The sequence below is a fragment of the Myxine glutinosa genome, chromosome 6 (assembly GCF_964187855.1).
Source record: "Myxine glutinosa chromosome 6, kmMyxGlut1.1, whole genome shotgun sequence".
In the NCBI taxonomy this organism is placed as follows: Eukaryota; Metazoa; Chordata; class Myxini; order Myxiniformes; family Myxinidae; genus Myxine; species Myxine glutinosa.
In genome coordinates, this window is record NC_136266.1 from 66,478,306 (window position 1) to 66,495,403 (window position 17,098).

The 17,098-nt window shown below is 48.3% G+C and overlaps 1 protein-coding gene across 1 annotated transcript in view; it reads right to left on the bottom strand.

Moving 5' to 3' along the window:
- The window catches only part of LOC137429909 (pro-glucagon), a 23,423-nt gene extending 7,302 nt beyond the window's left edge, over positions 1-16,121 (bottom strand). The window contains exons 1-2 of the mRNA XM_068120274.1: positions 16,079-16,121; positions 14,810-14,900 (exon numbers count right to left, since the gene is read on the bottom strand). Of these exons, the coding sequence (XP_067976375.1) occupies positions 14,810-14,898 (89 nt within the window). The 5' untranslated portion in view covers positions 14,899-14,900; positions 16,079-16,121. The remainder of the gene's footprint in view (positions 1-14,809; positions 14,901-16,078) is intronic.
- Between the last annotated feature and the right edge of the window lie 977 nt (positions 16,122-17,098).

The following is a 17,098-nucleotide window of genomic DNA, read 5'->3' on the forward strand; positions in this document are numbered from 1 at the left end:
GCCAACCCTCTCCCCCATATTTTTGACTAGGGGGGGATAATATACCGATTGTCGCCACCCCTCTCCCCCACATTTTTGACTAGGGGGGGATAATATACCGATTGTCGCCACCCCTCTCCCCCATATTTTTGACTAGGGGGGGATAATATACCGATTGTCGCCACCCCTCTCCCCCATATTTTTGACTAGGGGGGGGTAATATACCGATTGTCGCCACCCCTCTCCCCCATATTTTTGACTAGGGGGGGATAATATACCGATTGTCTCCACCCCTCTCCCCCACATTTTTGACGAGGGGGGGTAATATACCGATTGTCACCACCCCTCTCCCCCATATTTTTGACTAGGGGGGGATAATATACCGATTGTCGCCACCCCTCTCCCCCACATTTTTGACGGGGGGGATAATATACCAATTGTCGCCACCCCTCTCCCCCACATTTTTGACGAGGGGGGGGATAATATACCTGTTGTCATCACCCCTCTCCCTCACATTTTTCACTAGGGGGGGGGGGTAATATACCGATTGTCACCACCCCTCTCCCCCACATTTTTGACTAGGGGGAATAATATACCGATTGTCGCCACCCCTCTCCCCCACATTTTTGACTTGGGGGGGGATAATATAGCGATTGTCGCCACCCCTCTCCCCAACATTTTTGACTAGGAGGGGGGATAATATACCGATTGTCGCCACCCCTCTCCCCCACATATCGCCACCCCTCTCCCCCACATGTCACCACCCCTCTTCCCCACATTTTTGACTAGGGGGCATAATATACTGATTGTCGCCACCCCTCTCCCCAACATTTTTGACTCGGGGGGGGGGGGGGATAATATACCGATTGTCGCCACCCCTCTCCCCCACATTTTTGACTTGGGGGGGATAATATAGCGATTGTCGCCACCCCTCTCCCCAACATTTTTGACTAGGAGGGGGGATAATATACCGATTGTCGCCACCCCTCTCCCCCACATATCGCCACCTCTCTCCCCCACATGTCGCCACCCCTCTTCCCCACATTTTTGACTAGGGGGGGATAATATACCGATTGTCGCCACCCCTCTCCCCCACATTTTTGACTAGGAGGGGGGATAATATACTGATTGTCACCACCCCTCTCCCCAACATTTTTGACTAGGGGGGGGGGGGGATAATATACCGATTGTCGCCACCCCTCTCCCGCACATTTTTGACTAGGGGGGGATGATATAGCGATTGTCGCCACCCCTCTCCCGCACATTTTTGACTAGGGGGGGATAATATACCGATTGTCGCCACCCCTCTCCCCCACATTTTTGATGAGGGGGGGGGGATAATATACCGATTGTCGCCACCCCTCTCCCCCATATTTTTGACGAGGGGGGGTAATATACCGATTGTCGCCACCCCTCTCCCCCATATTTTTGACTAGGGGGGGATAATATACCGATTGTCGCCACCCCTCTCCCCCATATTTTTGACTAGGGGGGGTAATATACCGATTGTCGCCACCCCTCTCCCCCATATTTTTGACTAGGGGGGGATAATATACCGATTGTCTCCACCCCTCTCCCCCACATTTTTGACGAGGGGGGGGGGGATAATATACCGATTGTCGCCACCCCTCTCCCGCACATTTTTGACTAGGGGGGGATGATATAGCGATTGTCGCCACCCCTCTCCCGCACATTTTTGACTAGGGGGGGATAATATACCGATTGTCGCCACCCCTCTCCCCCACATATCGCCACCCCTCTCCCCCACATGTCGCCACCCCTCTTCCCCACATTTTTGACTAGGGGGCATAATATACTGATTGTCGCCACCCCTCTCCCCAACATTTTTGACTCGGGGGGGGGGGGGGATAATATACCGATTGTCGCCACCCCTCTCCCCCACATTTTTGACTTGGGGGGGATAATATAGCGATTGTCGCCACCCCTCTCCCCAACATTTTTGACTAGGAGGGGGGATAATATACCGATTGTCGCCACCCCTCTCCCCCACATATCGCCACCTCTCTCCCCCACATGTCGCCACCCCTCTTCCCCACATTTTTGACTAGGGGGGGATAATATACCGATTGTCGCCACCCCTCTCCCCCACATTTTTGACTAGGAGGGGGGATAATATACTGATTGTCACCACCCCTCTCCCCAACATTTTTGACTAGGGGGGGGGGGATAATATACCGATTGTCGCCACCCCTCTCCCGCACATTTTTGACTAGGGGGGGATGATATAGCGATTGTCGCCACCCCTCTCCCGCACATTTTTGACTAGGGGGGGATAATATACCGATTGTCGCCACCCCTCTCCCCCACATTTTTGATGAGGGGGGGGGGATAATATACCGATTGTCGCCACCCCTCTCCCCCATATTTTTGACGAGGGGGGGTAATATACCGATTGTCGCCACCCCTCTCCCCCATATTTTTGACTAGGGGGGGATAATATACCGATTGTCGCCACCCCTCTCCCCCATATTTTTGACTAGGGGGGGTAATATACCGATTGTCGCCACCCCTCTCCCCCATATTTTTGACTAGGGGGGGATAATATACCGATTGTCTCCACCCCTCTCCCCCACATTTTTGACGAGGGGGGGGGGGATAATATACCGATTGTCGCCACCCCTCTCCCGCACATTTTTGACTAGGGGGGGATGATATAGCGATTGTCGCCACCCCTCTCCCGCACATTTTTGACTAGGGGGGGATAATATACCGATTGTCGCCACCCCTCTCCCCCACATTTTTGATGAGGGGGGGGGGATAATATACCGATTGTCGCCACCCCTCTCCCCCATATTTTTGACGAGGGGGGGTAATATACCGATTGTCGCCACCCCTCTCCCCCATATTTTTGACTAGGGGGGGATAATATACCGATTGTCGCCACCCCTCTCCCCCATATTTTTGACTAGGGGGGGTTATATACCGATTGTCGCCACCCCTCTCCCCCATATTTTTGACTAGGGGGGGATAATATACCGATTGTCTCCACCCCTCTCCCCCACATTTTTGACGAGGGGGGGTAATATACCGATTGTCACCACACCTCTCCCCCATATTTTTGACAAGGGGGGGATAATATACCGATTGTCGCCACCCCTCTCCCCCATATTTTTTGACTAGGGGGGGATAATATACCGATTGTCGCCACCCCTCTTCCCCACATTTTTGACAAGGGGGGGATAATATACCGATTGCCGCCACCCCTTGCCCCCACATTTTTGACTGGGGGCGGGGGGTAATATACCGATTGTCGCCACCCTTCTCCCCCACATTTTTGACTCGGGGGTGGGGGGGTGTAATATATACCGATTGCCGCCACCCCTCTTCACCACATTTTTGACTTGGGGAGCTTAATAAAGCGATTGTCGCCACCCCTCTCCCCCACATTTTTCACTAGGGGGGGATAATATACCGATTGTCGCCACCCCTCTCTCCCACATTTTTGACTAGGGGGGGATAATATACTGATTGTCACCACCACCCCTCTCCCTCGCCACCCCTCCCCCCCACATTTTTGACTAGGGGGGGGGGGGGGATAACATACCGATTGTCACCACCCCTCTCCCCAATATTTTTGACGAGGGAGGGATGATATACCGATTGTCGCCACCCCTCTTCCCCACATTTTTGACGAGGGGGGGATAATATACCGATTGCCGCCACCCCTCTCCCCCACATTTTTGACTGGGGGCGGGGGGTAATATACCGATTGTCCCCACCCCTCTCCCCCACATTTTTGACTCGGGGGTGGGGGGGGGGGTGTAATATACCGATTGCCGCCACCCCTCTCCCCCACATTTTTGAAGAGGGGGGGGGTAATATACCGATTGTCGCCACCCCTCTCCCACACATTTCGGGGAGGATAATATAGCGATTGTCGCCACCCCTCTCCCCCACATTTTCGACTAGGGTGGGGGGTAATATACCGATTGTCAGCACCCCTATCCCCCACATTTTTGACTCGGGGGGGGGGCGGGGGAGGATAATACCGCGACCCCTCTCCGTCGCCACCCCTCTCCCCCACATATCGCCACCCCTCTCCCCCACATGTCGCCACCCCTCTTCCCCACATTTTTGACTAGGGGGGATAATATACTGATTGTCGCCACCCCTCTCCCCAACATTTTTGACTAGGGGGGGGGGGGGATAATATACCGATTGTCGCCACTTCTCTCCCGCACATTTTTGACTAGGGGGGATGATATAGCGATTGTCGCCACCCCTCTCCCGCACATTTTTGACTAGGGGGGGATGATATAACGATTGTCGCCACCCCTCTCCCGCACATTTTTGACTAGGGGGGGATAATATACCGATTGTCGCCACCCCTCTCCCGCACATTTTTGACTAGGGGGGGGGGGGGCGGGGATAACATACCGATTGTCGCCTTCCCTCTCCCCCACATTTTTGACTAGGGGGGATAATATACCGATTGTCACCACCCCTCTCCCCCACATTTTTGACTCGGGGGGGGGGGGGGGGATAATATACCGATTGCCGCCACTCCTCTCCCCCACATTTTTGACTAGGGGGGGATAATATAGCGATTGTCGCTACTCCTCTCCCCTACATTTTTGATTAGGGGGGGGGGGGTAATATACCGATTGTCCCCCCCCCCCCTTCCAATTTTTGCTCGAATATAACAAAATGTTTTGTTCTGTACAATCTCCATAGGCCCTCATGGGGGATGTTCCCCAAATGCATCAACGAATTATGTATAAATCAATATTAACTGTCCCCAAATAAGTTATCTGTTAAATCAATACCGTGCTGGTGGGAAGTAGTTAATATATAGTGGGCACGCTGGTCCATTGGACCAAATTTTCATTGGTCTTCAAGACCTTATCGCATAGCTTCCTGGTTGCTGTACTGCATGGGCATAAGTTTGCCTTTCACCAAGTTTATATGTGCTTTGGTTAGGGCGGGGGAGTGGAGGAAGAATGGGGGGGAGGAGGGGGAGGGAGATGGGGATTAAACGTTTGTTATTATCATTATTATTTATTGTTTTGATATTATTGGTATTACTTAATATCGGCTTTTTTTACAATGTTATCACTCTTTTTTTCTTTTTCTTTGCAATTGTAAAGCTATGTCATGGAAGGACATATTAAGCTGCTCTATACACCTTCATCATCATCATCTTGTCTACGGAAGTGAAGGTAGTCCTGTGGATCTTCCGGTCTGCACTATAGATGGTTCTTGGTTAATTTGGTGGTTGGTGCAGGATGGAGTGCTCATGATTGGTGACTCATGACCTTAACATTGCGTGTGTTTAAAACATGGGAATTCTTCTGGATTCTTTGTAGTTAATTAGCCTAATCAACTCAGAAGATCATGACAATAATTTTGGTGTATCACATTCCACATCAGAAAGCTCCAGTAGAACACAAAAAGCATGCCATACAAACACACACACACACACACACACACACACACACACACACACACACACACACACACACACACACACACACCTCGACCAAATGCTCAGAATGATAACGATAGGATTGGCCGAATACGTGAAAAGTGCAACAGACTACCGAATCCATTTTGGAAGCAAATGCAAAGACAACAAACCACAGAATGTAAATAGAAGATGTCACACAAGAAACTGAAATGAGTACAGCTCCAGCAATTGCAAAAAAGACAAGAAAAATGTAAAACAAAATATCAACAAACATACACTGCCAACTGGGAAAATCATAAAAGAGCAGGTAGGTATAAACAAAGAGTTGGACAGAATGGGAGTGTACAAAGAAGGCTCTTTGGAATGGCTAAGAGGAGGTCCAGCTCAACTGGGATGGAAAACGAATCCTAATAAATCCCAAAGACCAATCACACTACAACAATGGCTTTAAGAAGATGGCAGGACGGAGTCAATCGGACAAATGTAGGTTCTGCAAGGTAGAAACATAAAGTATGAGCCACTGCCTATCAGAATAAAAAACAAAAACTCATGTCAGAGCAGCTGTACACCCAAAGGCACAACAAAGTATGTCGAGTAATCCACTGGCACATCTGCAAAAGTCTCAATATTCCAGTTCCAGAAAAATTGTGGAAATAAACCAAAAGCAATCGCTGAAAACAAGGAAGTATCGCTCATGTATGACTAAAATCCCATCGAGCATGAACATAGAAAACAGAGCACTGCGTCCAGACATTGTACTCGGGAACACAAAGGACAAAGACAGCATTGATGATTGAGACATCAGTACTCAGCGATTTTTGTCCTAAACAAAGCAGAAATCAAGAAAATGACCAGGATGTCAAAAATGAGGTCAAGAGCTTGGAAGTTGAAGAGCATTGAAATTGTACCAGTGATTAATTGGAGCAACAGGAATGATAAAGAAGAACCAAACTGAGATTTAAAAAACCATCCCCAGGAATATTACCACAAATGAACTACAACTGGAGGCAATCCGGGGTTCGGTGACGATCCTGAAAATATCCCTTGGAACAAAACTCTGAAAAAGTTGAACAGCTTGGTCCATGAACCGCGATCCCTTACCGAAGAGGCGGTGGATACTTTTGGTCCTGGGAGGACTTCGTTCCACCTCCTGAACCCGCAAATGGAGATAACAACCAACCCAACGATACAAATACACCTTCACCCACCTCATCCAATTATTTATTTCATAAAAGAGACATGTCCTAGATTTTATTAGTTCAAGTAATCATGTACTGCATGCTGTGCATGTGCTGAAAATATATCACTTGTGTGTGAGTATCAGTACTGATTACGGATGGACATTCACACTGCAGTTCTGTGTTTTCAAGTTTTTTTCCAAAGGAGCCTCTTTGCTCGCCCTTAGTGGAATTTAAAGGTAAGAAAAGATGATCTAGTCATTGTAGCATCGTTGATGAATGTGTAATTTCGATTGCCAAGGGTCCTCAAAAGTGGACCACGGTCCACATCGGAACCGTAAGCTAATTGTCGTCCCCATTGAAAAGGCCTCTGGTGTTTATCCATTCAGACAAACTTTATAAATGATAAACGCGGCTGGAAGGGATAAATTCAGGAGGTGATTTATGTTACGATCGAGATCTAATTAACTAAGAAATCCGACGCAGGAGGCTATTTGGCCCACCATATCTGAGCTATGCACCAAGGGTGTGTTCCCTTAGCAAGCGGCTTGATGGAGTGCTCTGCACCGCTTAACAACATGTTGGTCTCCATATAAACAATGCTATCGTGGTACCGTACACGAACATTGCTGTCCGGGCCGTCATTTTCAGTTTTACTCGATCCTCTTGTGATAAATTCCCAAAATTTATTTATTGTGGTAGCAGCGGCTACAGAGTACGAGGAAGGGGGAAGGAAAGATAAATAAATCGGGAGTGCAAATGACAAGCCCCCTGCCAAGCTTATCTATGGGTCCTACCACTGTGCATTTTTTGAGGAGGGGGGGTGGGGGGGGGGGTATGTTTCATTAAAATATGAAAATCCAGTTTATATCTGGTTTTTGAGTGTTATAATAAACGTTGGCACCAAGAAGAAGTTCAAAATGAAAAACTCCCATTTTATTAGTTAACTTATTTCAATGAAACGTGGCAAAGGTGGTCAGATTAAATGCTCAGAATGCACCATCTACAATCCAAAGGAGCGTCCACAATCAACAATTTGCATGGGCTAGACTTTCCTAAAGTCATCACGATTGGTTCTGCGATTTGCACTTACAATGCCCCCCTCACTTCCAAATAGCGATCGACGCGGCGACGTCCATGATTTAGTTCATGGTAAACTGATGATTATTAAAGTGAATGGGGTGTTGATAAACCACAGACAGGAAGGACTAAATTCACCAAGTTACCCGGGCCTCATTTACCCATTATCTCTTCACCAAGTTACCCGGACCTCATTTACACATTACCTCTTCACCAAGTTACCCGGGCCTCATTTACCCATGACCTCCACCGTTACCCGGGCCTCATTTACCCATGACCTCCACCGTTACCCGGGCCTCATTTACCCATGACCTCCACCGTTACCCGAGCCTCATTTACCCATGACCTCCACCGTTACCCGGGCCTCATTTACCCATTTTCTCTTCACTAAGTTACCTGGGCCTCATTTACCCATTACCTCCTCACCAAGTTACCCAGGCCTCATTTACCCATTACCTCTTCACCAAGTTACCCCGGCCTCATTTACCCATTACCTCCTCACCAAGTTACCCGGGCCTCATTTACCCATTACCTCTTTACCAAGTTACCCGGGCCTCATTTACCCATTACCTCCTCACCAAGTTACCCGGGCCTCATTTACCCATTACCTCTTTACCAAGTTACCCGGGCCTCATTTACCCATTACCTCCTCACCAAGTTACCCGGGCCTCATTCACCCATTACCTCTTTACCAAGTTACCTGGGCCTCATTTACCCATTACCTCTTTACCAAGTTACCCGGGCCTCATTTACCCATTACCTCTTCACCGTTACCCAGGCCTCATTTACCCAGTTTCTCTTCACTAAGTTACCCAGCCCTCATTTACCCATTACCTCTTCACCAAGTTACCCGGGCCTCATTTATCCATTACCTCTTCACTGTTACCTGGGCCTCATTTACCCATTACCTCCTCACCAAGTTACCCAGGCCTCATTTACCCATTACCTCTTCACCAAGTTACCCGGGACTCATTTACCCATTATCTCTTCACCAAGTTACCCGGGCCTCATTTACCCATTACCTCCTCACCAAGTTACCCAGGCCTCATTTACCCATTACCTCCTCACCAAGTTACCGAGGCCTCATTTACCCATTACCTCTTCACCAAGTTACCCGGGACTCATTTACCCATTATCTCTTCACCAAGTTACCCGGGCCTCATTTACCCATTACCTCTTCACCAAGTTACCCGGGCCTCATTTACCCATTACCTCTTCACCGTTACCCGGGCCTCATTTAACCATTACTTCACCAAGTTACCCGGGCCTCATTTACCCATTATCGCTTCACAAAGTTACCTGGGCCTCATTTACCCATTATCTCTTCACAGTTACCTGGGCCTCATTTACCCATTATCTCTTCACAAAGTTACCTGGGCCTCATTTACCCATTACCTCTTCACCAAGTTACCCGGGCCTCATTTACCCATTACCTCTTCACCAAGTTACCTGGGCCTCATTTATCCATTACCTCTTCACCAAGTTACCCGGGCCTTATTTACCCATTATCTCTTTACCAAGTTACCTGGGCCTCATTTACCCATTATCTCTTCACCAAGTTACCTGGGCCTCATTTACCCATTATCTCTTCACCAAGTTACCTGGGCCTCATTTACCATTACCTCTTCACCAAGTTACATGGGCCTCATTTACCCATTACCTCCACCAAGTTACCCAGGCCTCATTTACCCATTATCTCTTCACCAAGTTACCTGGGCCTCATTTACCCATTACCTCTTCACCAAGTTACCCGAGCCTCATTTACCCATTACCTCTTCACGAAGTTACCCGGGCCTCATTTACCCATTACCTATTCACCAAGTTACCCGGGCCTCATTTGCCCATTACTTCACCAAGTTACCTGGGCCTCATTTACCCATTATCTCTTCACCAAGTTACCCGGGCCTCATTTTCCCATTCTCTTCACCAAGTTACCCGGGCCTCATTTACCCATTACCTCTTCACCAAGTTACCCGGGCCTCATTTGCCCATTACTTCTTCACCAAGTTACCCGGGCCTCATTTGCCCATTATCTCTTCACCAAGTTACCCGGGCCTCATTTGCCCATTACTTCACCATTACCCGGGCCTCATTTACCCATTACCTCTTCACCAAGTTACCCGGGCCTCATTTGCCCATTACCTCTTCACGAAGTTACTCGGGCCTCATTTTCCCATTACTTCTTCACCAAGTTACCCGGGCCTCATTTGCCCATTACTTCACCAAGTTACCCGGGCCTCATTTACCCATTATCTCTTCACCTTAGTTACCCGGGCCTCATTTGCCCATTCTCTTCACCAAGTTACCCGGGCCTCATTTACCCATTACCTCTTCACCAAGTTACCCGGGCCTCATTTACCCGTTACCTCTTCACCGTTACCCGGGCCTCATTTGCCCATTACCTCTTCACCCAGTTACCCGGGCCTCATTTAGCCATTACCTCTTCACCAAGTTACCCGGGCCTCATTTGCCCATTACTTCACCAAGTTACCCGGGCCTCATTTACCCATTACCTCTTCACCAAGTTACCCGAGCCTCATTTGCCCATTACCTCTTCACCAAGTTACTCGGGCCTCATTTTCCCATTACTTCTTCACCAAGTTACCCGGGCCTCATTTGCCCATTACTTCACCAAGTTACCCGGGCCTCATTTACCCATTATCTCTTCACCTTAGTTACCCGGGCCTCATTTGCCCATTCTCTTCACCAAGTTACCCGGGCCTCATTTACCCATTACCTCTTCACCTTAGTTACCCGGGCCTCATTTGCCCATTCTCTTCACCAAGTTACCCGGGCCTCATTTACCCATTACCTCTTCACCAAGTTACCCGGGCCTCATTTACCCGTTACCTCTTCACCGTTACCCGGGCCTCATTTACCCATTACCGCCTCACCAAGTTACCCACGCCTCATTTACCCATTACCTCTTCACCAAGTTACCCCGGCCTCATTTACCCATTACCTTTTCACCAAGTTACCCAGGCCTCATTTACCCATTACCTCCTCACCAAGTTACCCGGGCCTCATTTACCCATTACCTCTTTACCAAGTTACCCGGGCCTCATTTACCCATTACCTCCTCACCAAGTTACCTGGGCCTCATTTACCCATTACCTCTTTACCAAGTTACCCGGGCCTCATTTACCCATTACCTCTTTACCAAGTTACCCGGGCCTCATTTACCCATTACCTCTTCACCGTTACCCAGGCCTCATTTACCCATTTTCTCTTCACTAAGTTACCCAGGCCTCATTTACCCATTACCTCTTCACCAAGATACCCGGGCCTCATTTATCCATTACCTCTTCACCGTTACCCGGGCCTCATTTACCCATTACCTCCTCACCAAGTTACCCAGGCCTCATTTACCCATTACCTCTTCACCAAGTTACCCGGGACTCATTTACCCATTATCTCTTCACCAAGTTACCCGGGCCTCATTTACCCATTACCTCTTCACCAAGTTACCCGGGCCTCATTTACCCATTACCTCTTCACCGTTACCTGAGCCTCATTTACCCATTACTTCACAAAGTTACCCGGGCCTCATTTACCCATTATCGCTTCACAGATACCTGGGCCTCATTTACCAATTATCTCTTCACAAAGTTACCTGGGCCTCATTTACCCATTACCTATTCACCGTTACCTGGGCCTCATTTACCCATTACTTCACTAAGTTACCCGGGCCTCATTTACCCATTATCTCTTCACAGTTACCTGGGCCTCATTTACCCATTATCTCTTCACAAAGTTACCTGGGCCTCATTTACCCATTACCTCTTCACCAAGTTACCCGGGCCTCATTTACCCATTACCTCTTCACCAAGTTACCTGGGCCTCATTTACCCATTACCTCTTCACCAAGTTACCCGGGCCTCAATTACCCATTATCTCTTCACCAAGTTACCTGGGCCTCATTTACTCATTATCTCTTCACCAAGTTACCCGGGCCTCATTTACCCATTACCTCTTCACCAAGTTACACGGGCCTCATTTACCCATTACCTCTTCACCAAGTTACCCGGGTCTCATTTACCCATTATCTCTTCACCAAGTTACCTGGGCCTCATTTACCCATTACCTCTTCACCAAGTTACCCGGGCCTCATTTACCCATTACCTCTTCACCAAGTTACCCGGGCCTCATTTGCCCATTCCCTCTTCACCAAGTTACCCGGGCCTCATTTACCCATTACCTCTTTACCAAGTTACCCGGGCCTCATTTACCCATTACCTCTTTACAAGTTACCCGGGCCTCATTTACCCATTACCTCTTCACCGTTACCCGGGCCTCATTTACCCATTTTCTCTTCACTAAGTTACCCAGGCCTCATTTACCCATTACCTCTTCACCAAGTTACCCGGGCCTCATTTATCCATTACCTCTTCACCAAGTTACCCGGGCCTCATTTGCCCATTACCTCTTCACCAAGTTACCCAGGCCTCATTTACCCATTACCTCTTCACCAAGTTACCCGGGACTCATTTACCCATTATCTCTTCACCAAGTTACCCGGGCCTCATTTACCCATTACCTCTTCACCAAGTTACCCGGGCCTCATTTACCCATTATCGCTTCACAGTTACCTGGGCCTCATTTACCCATTACCTCTTCACCGTTACCTGGGCCTCATTTACCCATTACTTCACTAAGTTACCCGGGCCTCATTTACCCATTATCTCTTCACAGTTACCTGGGCCTCATTTACCCATTATCTCTTCACCAAGTTACCCGGGCCTCATTTACCCATTACCTCTTCACCAAGTTACCTGGGCCTCATTTACCCATTACCTCTTCACCAAGTTACCCGGGCCTCATTTACCCATTATCTCTTCACCAAGTTACCCGGGCCTCATTTACCCATTATCTCTTCACCAAGTTACCCGGGCCTCATTTACCCATTATCTCTTCACCAAGTTACCCCGGCCTCATTTACCCATTACCTCTTCACCAAGTTGCATGGGCCCAATTTACCCATTACCTTTTCACCAAGTTACCCGGGCCTCATTTACCCATTATCTCTTCACCAAGTTACCTGGGCCTTATTTACCCATTACCTCTTCACCAAGTTACCCGAGCCTCATTTACCCATTACCTCTTCACGAAGTTACCCGGGCCTCATTTACCCATTACCTCTTCACCAAGTTACCCGGGCCTCATTTACCCATTACCTCTTCACCAAGTTACCCGGGCCTCATTTGCCCATTACTTCACCAAGTTACCCGGGCCTCATTTTCCCATTATCTCTTCACCAAGTTACCCGGGCCTCATTTGCCCATTCTCTTCACCAAGTTACCCGGGCCTCATTTGCCCATTACTTCACCAAGTTACCCGGGCCTCATTTGCCCATTCTCTTCACCAAGTTACCCGGGCCTCATTTTCCCATTATCTCTTCACAAAGTTACCTGGGCCTCATTTACCCATTACCACTTCACCAAGTTACCTGGGCCTCATTTACCCATTATCTCTTCACCAAGTTACCTGGGCCTCATTTACCCATTATCTCTTCACAAAGTTACCCGGGCCTCATTTACCCATTATCTCTTCACCAAGTTACCCGGGCCTCATTTACCCATTATCTCTTCACCAAGTTACCTGGGCCTCATTTACCCATTACCTCTTCACCAAGTTACCCGGGCCTCATTTACCCATTACCTCTTCACCAAGTTACCCGGGCCTCATTTACCCATTACCTCTTCACCAATGTTACCCGGGCTTCATTTACCCATTACCTCTTCACCAAGTTACCTGGGCCTCATTTACCCATTACCTCTTCACCAAGTTACCCGGGCCTCATTTACCCATTACCTCTTCACCAAGTTACCCGGGCCTCATTTACCCATTACCTCTTCACCAAGTTACCTGGGCCTCATTTACCCATTACCTCTTCACCAAGTTACCTGGGCCTCATTTACCCATTACCTCTTCACCAAGTTACCTGGGCCTCATTTACCCATTACCTCTTCACCAAGTTACCTGGGCCTCATTTACCCATTACCTCTTCACCAAGTTACCTGGGCCTCATTTACCCATGATCTCCACATCTCACGACAGGTTCCTCTGAATGATCCGAGCTTCCCTGCACACCGTGATCCTTGCACGCCGAGTGAATCCGAGACGCACTGAAGTCGCAAGTCGGGGACATTGAACAAGATGAGCCAATTACGAGGACCGAGCGAACAAGTGAAACGCTCGACAAAGGTGTTGTTAATTCATTAACTCGGCTGATACAGTGTGAAGTCAAACGATGAGACGTTTTTTAAAATTTGTATAAAAAGTGTTGTTCTCATTCAGCAACGCTTGGGGGCAGGCGCAGCTTGGAGCTGTTGGGGAAACCCGATGAACGCTCAGAGTCCATCTATTTATTACGTACGCAATTAAGGCGTCATATTTGACAATCCCACCCCTTCCACCGCCCTCCATCTCCCCTTTCCGGTGTGTTCCATAAATACCCCTCCACTTCCCTCTCCTGTTCTCTCAAACCTCTGTCCTTCGTCCACACACACACATCTCCCTCTGCTGTCATCCTTCCAAGTCTCAATCATTTAGCTTCATCCTCCTGCGTACGTAATAAATAGATGGCCCCATCTGTTACTACCTGAGGTCATTATAAGATTTTAAAAATAACATACATCAATCATGATATTAAAGATACAATATGATGGGAGAATAAATACTTGCTCATTTCACTTTTTCTCCTATTTTCTATAATCTATCTTTCTTTTTAATGCGTGTGTGTGTCCCTCAGATGGACGTCTATCGGAATTAGTTGGTGGACGTTAAAGATCCCATGGTGTCCTTCATAAAGGGAAGTTGAGCTATCGCTGGCACACTGAACAAATTCCAAATTCCTGCCCTAACTAATGCTGGGAGAGGGATGGCAAACCTCCCATTTTTACCCTTGCCTATTAACTGCTTCAGCACCACCAATGCTCCATAACAGAGTATGGTACAACAGAATCAGAATATATCTCCTTTTTTCAGTTGTGCCCAATTGTTGCCCCATTACCCCACTGCCAATTTGACCTTGCCCTTCCATGAGCCTCCCTCCTGTAGGAACTCATAGTTGTGTATGATGTATTTATTAAGCGAACTCCCCTATTCCCCTTGTTGCTCCCAAACCCAATGCAAGCCAGCTCACCTGCCAATGTCAGGGAAGATAAACGCACTGGAGGTGAAGGCGACCAGCAGTGGCAGTAGCAGGACAACCGGCTTAAACGCACTCGACATGGCTAAAGCACGGAAGAACAACATTCGGTGTCATCCACCTTGCAGGCCCATCGGTAAACATGCAATAACGAAGCAATTTTGGTTAAAAAAGAAAAAGAAAAAAGTTTCCTGCCCTCTTTGTCCAAAGTGTTTAACTGTGGTGGTGTATGAGAGTGCAAAACGGTGTTTACTCGGGTCCATCGATCGTATTGCTTGCACGTGCTACCACCTGTATCGGAGATTATACGAGCAAAGCGTGTGTCCGATAACACCTGGGTGACCTCTTAAAGCAAAGCGTGAACTGCTCGTCATCACCAATAACAAGTCATATGTGGAATAAGTACGGTTTTCGATCACGTGATCGTTCCTCCGACTTGCGGTGTTGTTACCTCCGCCACCAAAGGTGAATGGAGGGTTTTTCACCCCTGTCTGTTTGTTTGTGAACAAAATATCTCAAAGAGTTGTGGACGGATTGGGCCGAAATTTGGCAGAGATGTTGCGTTTGTGACAAGGACGAAATGATTAGATTTTGGTGAAGATGCGGATCCGGATCCGGCTACTAGAATTTTAAAAGTGATTCTTCACCATTGGGAGATAGGGCTAAAAACGATACATAGCAGGATATCTCAAAAAGTTATGGATGGATTTGGACGAAACTCGGTGGGCCGGTTGGGTGTCTGACAAGGACGATTCGATTCAATTTTGGTGAAGATCTGGTTCCGGATCCGGCTAGTATAATTTTTAAAGTGATTCTTCACCATTGAGTGATATGGCCAACCAGGTGGAGGTATGCTCTCTACTGAGTGCCGGGCTAGTTTTGTCTGAGTTCAGGTTCGGTGTTCCCAAAGCAGTCACACAGCAAGGATTACATTGCGTGGTTTGCCTTTACATCCTCGGCGGTAGTCTGTAATTCGCAATCCGCTCAGGGTGCCGGCGATAACTCGCCCACGCTTCAAGAAAGACACCGTGAGATATTCGAGGACCCCCATCTAATGCGAGCAGACGGGATACCCGGCTTAAGGTCCATCCGAGGGAAGGTTGACGCGCTCTGTGATGCAACAACATTGGGCTGTGAAGCACCAGTCCAACGGTTTACAATCTCGCAGGTAAACAAACCCAAAACTACACAGTTCAAAGGCAAGTGCGAGACATCTGCACAATTAAAAGCAAAAAAACACCTTTACAGGATTTTAACCCTTACCTGCGAGCTTTTGTCCAGACTTGGAGCGGAAATGGAGGGCGAGGTTCAGATCCGAATGGCTGAAGCTCAAAGTTAGTCGATACTTTTATACAAATCGTTTATGCTTTTATGGCACGGCGCAAAAAGCGTTTGTGCCGTGCAAGTTGTAAGCAGGACCGTAAATGTGATTGTTCACGATGCTGTAAGCACAGCATTTATTGGCATTGCGTTAAAAGCTTTATTCCCAAAACGAGACGACCTGCAAACGAACCACGGGCTGTAAACCGCTTCGGGTCACTCACCGCGCTGCAATATGGACGCTCTGGAAATGTTATTGGAAACTTTATCCCAGACTATAGATAAAGCGAACTTGATTGTGCAAACACAAGCAAGATCCCTCCGTGCTATTCTTTTCGAGCGAGAGTAGGATTTTCGTTCGGCCTTCGGGCGAAGCCCAGCCTGGTGTTGTCTTAGCGGTTAGGGTGCGGGCTTGGGATCCTGGGCTCGAATCCCGGTCAATTGCTGAATTAACGCCAGGGGGGGGTTGACTCAGCCTGTCATCCTTCTGAGGTCGGCAAACTGAGTACCAGTTCACTGGTGATTCCCTATGTGTCGCAAGAGGTGACTAACAGGGTTGGCGGCAGGAAGGGCATCCGGCCATAAAACATTGCTTCAAAAAGGGGACCACGGTGCCCAAAAAAGGTCCAATCCCCGCTCTGCGGGGATAAATGGCCTCTGAAGGTGGTTCCTTCGGTTCAAAGCCCCCGATGATCAGCCAAACCACGTCTGTGTCGATGATTCACCATCCTTTTGTCTTTGTTGCGTTCACCAACTTTATTTGTACGAGTTTGAATCCTTTGAGGTGTGTGAATAAGGAACTTTTCAGGCTTTTGGACTTTTAGGCCTCACCGTCGGCCTTGAACCTCCCCCTGGGCTGACCATATCGAGCCAAGCCGGTATCCAAAGCCCACCGCGGACTGGGAATCGTGTCTCGGTCCAATTGTCATTCCTTGGAAACATCAGAACTACTCACAGCCTACA